Source organism: Babylonia areolata, chromosome 30 (assembly GCF_041734735.1).
Source record: "Babylonia areolata isolate BAREFJ2019XMU chromosome 30, ASM4173473v1, whole genome shotgun sequence".
In the NCBI taxonomy this organism is placed as follows: domain Eukaryota; kingdom Metazoa; phylum Mollusca; class Gastropoda; order Neogastropoda; family Buccinidae; genus Babylonia; species Babylonia areolata.
Genome location: NC_134905.1, coordinates 14981149 through 14986183, shown reverse-complemented (window position 1 = coordinate 14986183; position 5035 = coordinate 14981149). Strand labels below are relative to the sequence as shown.

General features: G+C 46.4%; 1 protein-coding gene across 8 annotated transcripts in view; it reads left to right on the top strand.

Annotated features, from left to right (window-relative positions):
• The window catches only part of LOC143275352 (diacylglycerol kinase delta-like), a 314465-nt gene extending 309932 nt beyond the window's left edge, over positions 1-4533 (top strand). For all 8 annotated transcript variants that reach the window (XM_076579394.1, XM_076579393.1, XM_076579395.1 and 5 more), the window contains 2 exons: positions 2230-2369; positions 4291-4533. In XM_076579394.1, coding sequence (XP_076435509.1) covers positions 2230-2369; positions 4291-4389 — 239 coding nt within the window. In that variant the 3' untranslated portion in view covers positions 4390-4533. The remainder of the gene's footprint in view (positions 1-2229; positions 2370-4290) is intronic.
• Positions 4534-5035: the final 502 nt, after the last annotated feature.

The window sequence follows — 5035 nt, the reverse complement described above, 5'->3', positions numbered from 1 at the left end:
AACTACAGTTACACAGATGCCTGATATCAGCATAACCCAGCGCACTTGTCAGGCCTTGAGTGCAATCTTATATATTTGTGTACCTATCAGAGTGGATTTCTATTTACATAATTTTGCCAGAGGACAACACTCTCGTTGCCATGGGTTCTTTCTGAGTGCGCCAAGTGCGTGCTGCACACGGGAGCTTGGTTTATCGTCTCATCAGAAAGACTAGATGCTCAGTTTGATTTTCCAGTCAAAACTTGGGAGAAAGGGCAAGAGCGGGATTCGAACCCCACACCCTCACGGACTGTCTGTACTGACAGCTGAGCATCTTAACCCCCACACCCTCACGGACTGTCTGTATTGACAGCTGAGCATCTTAACCCCCACACCCTCACGGACTGTCTGTTCTGACAGCTGAGCATCTTAACCCCCACACCCTCACGGACTGTCTGTTCTGACAGCTGAGCATCTTAACCCCCACACCCTCACGGACTGTCTGTTCTGACAGCTGAGCATCTTAACCCCCACACCCTCACGGACTGTCTGTACTGACAGCTGAGCATCTTAACCCTCACACCCTCACGGACTGTCTTTTCTGACAGCTGAGCATCTTAACCCCCACACCCTCACGGACTGTCTGTATTGGCAGCTGAGCATCTTAACCCCCACACCCTCACGGACTGTCTTTTCTGACAGCTGAGCATCTTAACCCCCACACCCTCACGGACTGTCTGTATTGACAGCTGAGCATCTTAACCCCCACACCCTCACGGACTGTCTGTTCTGACAGCTGAGCATCTTAACCCCCACACCCTCACGGACTGTCTGTACTGGCAGCTGAGCATCTTAACCATTCTGCCACCTTCCTGCTGTCAGCCGCCTTGAACACAAGATACTCGTCACATCTGCAGGAAAAATACAACACCAGCAAAATGACGAGGGATGCTCAATAGAGACAGTCTAGGGGGTTGATGTATAATTTTCTTCTTCTTTTTGTTTGTGGGCTGCAACTCCCCCACATTCACTCCTACACACGAGTGGGCTTTAAGGTGTATAATCGTTTTTATCTCCCGGTCATGTAGGCAGCCATACTCATGTTTTTGTGGGGTGTGTTATTCTTTTTACTTCAATACTTAATAGTATTATTAAATAGCACAATATAAGCTCAGGTTTGTTGTTGCTCAAGATTTTTTTCCATTTTCGTTATTGAACGCTGCATTTTATTTTAAAATGTTTAAACCAATAGTATTATTATCATCATTTGATTTTGATATTTGATTTGATATGGATACTTGTACAGCACCTATCCTCGGTCGGAGACCAAGCTGTAAGCGCTTTACAAACATGGGGTCATTTACACAACAGGCTACCTACCTACCTGGGGAGAGCCAGCTGACAGCTGCCATTTGTATCTGTATTTCTTTTTATCACAACAGATTTCTCTGTGTGAAATTCGGGCTGCTCTCCCCAGGGAGAGCGCATCGCTATGCTATAGCGCCACCCATTTTTTTCGTATTTTTCCTGCGTGCAGTTTTATTTGTTTTTCCTATTGACGTAGATTTTTCTACAGAATTTTGCCAGCAACAACCCTTTTGTTGCCGTGGGTTCTTTTACGTGCGCTAAGTGCGTGCTGCATACGGGACCTCGGTTTATCGTCTCATCCGAATGACTAGCGTCCAGACCACCACTCAAGGTCTAGTGGAGGGGGAGAAAATATTGGCGGCTGAGCCGTGATTCGAACCAGTGCGCTCAGATTCTCTCGCTTCCTAGGCGGACGCGTTACCTCTAAGCCATCACTCCATTGGGCGCTCATCATTCGTTTCCTTGTGCCATTGAATCGGGTTTCAGGCGCTCACACATACACACGCAGACAGACATGTAACATTTCACATGTATGACCGTTTTGCTCATTTACCCCGCCATGTAGGCAGCCGTACTCCATTTTCAGGAGGTGTGCTTGCTGGGTATGTTCTTGTTTCCATAACCCACCGACCGCTGACATGAATTACAGGATCTTTAATGTGCGTATTCAATCTTCTGCTTGCATATACACATGAAGGGGGTTCAGGCAATAAGCAGGTCTGCACCTCTGTTGACCTGGGAGATTGGAAAAAATCTCCACCCTTTTACACACCAGGCGCTGCCTTCCGAGATTTGAACCTGGGACCCTCAGATTAAAAGTCCAATGCTTTAACCACTCGGCTGTTGCACCCGTCATTATGACGCTGGCGTCTTTCTGTGCAGCTTTCGACATTCGCAGCTGGACGACGGACGAGGTGGGGGCATGGCTGGAGAGTCTGTCGCTGGGCGAGTACCGTACCAACTTCATCTCCCACGAGATTCAGGGCGCCGAGCTGCTGAGTCTGGAACGGAGAGACCTCAAGGTGAACTCAGGCACTGGTGGTGGGGGGTCACTTTCACTGGGGGGTCAGTTTGTGTGTGTGTGTGTGTGTGTTTATGGGGGGCAAGGGAGGCGGAGGGGAGGGGGAGGTTGTTGTGTGGGTCAGTTTGTGTGTGTGTTGTTGTGAGTTTGTTGTGTTTTGTGGATGGGTTTGTGTGTGTGTTGTTGTTGTGAGTTTGTTGTGTTTTGTGTGGATGGGTTTGTGTGTGTGTGTTGTTGTTGTGAGTTTGTTGTGTTTTGTGTGGATGGGTTTGTGTGTGTTGTTGTTGTGAGTTTGTTGTGTTTTGTGTTGATGGGTTTGTGTGTGTTGTTGTTGTGAGTTTGTTGTGTTTTGTGTTGATGGGTTTGTGTGTGTTGTTGTTGTGAGTTTGTTGTGTTTTGTGTTGATGGGTTTGTGTGTGTTGTTGTTGTGAGTTTGTTGTGTTTTGTGTTGATGGGTTTGTGTGTGTGTGTGTTGTGAGTTTGTTGCGTTTTGTGTGGATGGGTTTGTGTGTGTGTTGTTGTGAGTTTGTTGTGTTTTGTGTTGATGGGTTTGTGTGTGTTGTTGTTGTGAGTTTGTTGTGTTTTGTGTGGATGGGTTTGTGTGTGTGTGTTGTTGTGAGTTTGTTGTGTTTTGTGTGGATGGGTTTGTGTGTGTGTGTTGTTGTGAGTTTGTTGTGTTTTGTGTGGATGGGTTTGTGTGTGTGTGTGTTGTTGTTGTGACTATGTTGTGTTTTGTATGGATGGGTTTGTGTGTGTGTTGTTGTTGTGAGTTTGTTTGTGTTTTGTGTGGATGGGTTTGTGTGTGTGTGTTGTTGTGAGTTTGTTGTGTTTTGTGGATGAGTTTGTGTGTGTGTTGTTGTTGTGAGTTTGTTGTGTTTTGTGTGGATGGGTTTGTGTGTGTGTGTGTGTGTGTTGTTGTGAGTTTGTTGTGTTTTGTGTGGATGGGTTTGTGTGTGTGTTGTTGTTGTGAGTTTGTTGTGTTTTGTGTGGATGGGTTTGTGTGTGTGTGTGTGTTGTTGTGAGTTTGTTGTGTTTTGTGGATGAGTTTGTGTGTGTGTGTTGTTGTGAGTTTGTTGTGTTTTGTGGATGGGTTTGTGTGTGTGTTGTTGTTGTGAGTTTGTTGTGTTTTGTGTGGATGGGTTTGTGTGTGTGTTGTTGTGAGTTTGTTGTGTTTTGTGGATGAGTTTGTGTGTGTGTTGTTGTTGTGAGTTTGTTGTGTTTTGTGTGGATGGGTTTGTGTGTGTTGTTGTTGTGAGTTTGTTGTGTGGATGGGTTTGTGTTTGTGTTGTTGTTGTGAGTTTGTTGTGTTTTGTGTGGATGGGTTTGTGTGTGTGTTGTTGTTGTGAGTTTGTTGTGTTTTGTGTGGATGGGTTTGTGTGTGTGTTGTTGTTGTGAGTTTGTTGTGTTTTGTGTGGATGGGTTTGTGTGTGTGTTGTTGTGAGTTTGTTGTGTTTTGTGGATGAGTTTGTGTGTGTGTGTTGTTGTGAGTTTGTTGTGTTTTGTGTGGATGGGTTTGTGTGTGTGTGTTGTTGTGAGTTTGTTGCGTTTTGTGTGGATGAGTTTGTGTGCACGTTGTTGTTGTGTGTTTGTATCGACAAGTGTTGATGATGTCAGTTGATGATGATGACAGTTGATGATGATGATGGTGGATGATGACAGTTGTTGATGATGTCAGATGATGATGATAACAGTTGATGTTGATGACAGTTTATGATGATGTCAATTGATAACAGTGTCAATTAATAACGACAGTTGATGATGATGATGGTGGATGATGACAGTTGTTGATGATGACAGTTAATGATAATGACAGTTGTAGATGATATCAGTTGATGATGATGACAGTTGTAGATGATACCAGTTGATGACGATGACGGTTGGAGGCTGACGATGAAGGATGACGATGCTGTTCTGTTCCCCAGGACCTGGGTGTGACCAAGGTGGGTCACCTCAAGCGGATCCAGCAGGCCATCAAGGAGCTGCACCACAGGGAGGCCGCCTACGACCGCCCCACCACCTGACCTTCACCTTGACCCCACACACACCTGTCCGGACTTTTCACACACACACACACACACCACCCCTCACCACCCACCTGCTCCCCCCCTCCCCCTCCCTTGTTCTACCTCCTCCACTTCCTCCAACACCCTCATATACCCCCCCTGTTCTGCTTCTTTGGTCTTTACTACCACCACCACCACCACCACCCCAACCATGAATACGGAATATGGCTGCCTACTTCTTCTCCCTCACCTCTGTGAAGAGTCGAGTCACTTGGGGGGTGTGGCACAGAAGAACTGTTCACCAGACTCCTACAGATAGATTCCTACATGGCGGTCCTACGCCTAAAAGCCCACTTGTGTGCGTGCGAGTGAAGGTGGGAGCTGCTGCCTGGAGGAACGCAGAAGAGGAAGAAGACGACAACAACGACAACGATGACGAAGAAGAAAGAGAAGAAGAAGAAGAAGAAAAAGAGGCCAGAGATGTCAGGGATTATTGTGTCACGCTATGCTGTTACTTGTTTCGTGTTGTTATGGGTGGGAAAGAGAGAGGGAGAGGGGGGGGGGAGAGACATACACACACACACACACACACACACACACACACACACACACACACTTAGACAACTGTAAAATGAATGTGTTACATTAGTGGTTGTGGAGAGAG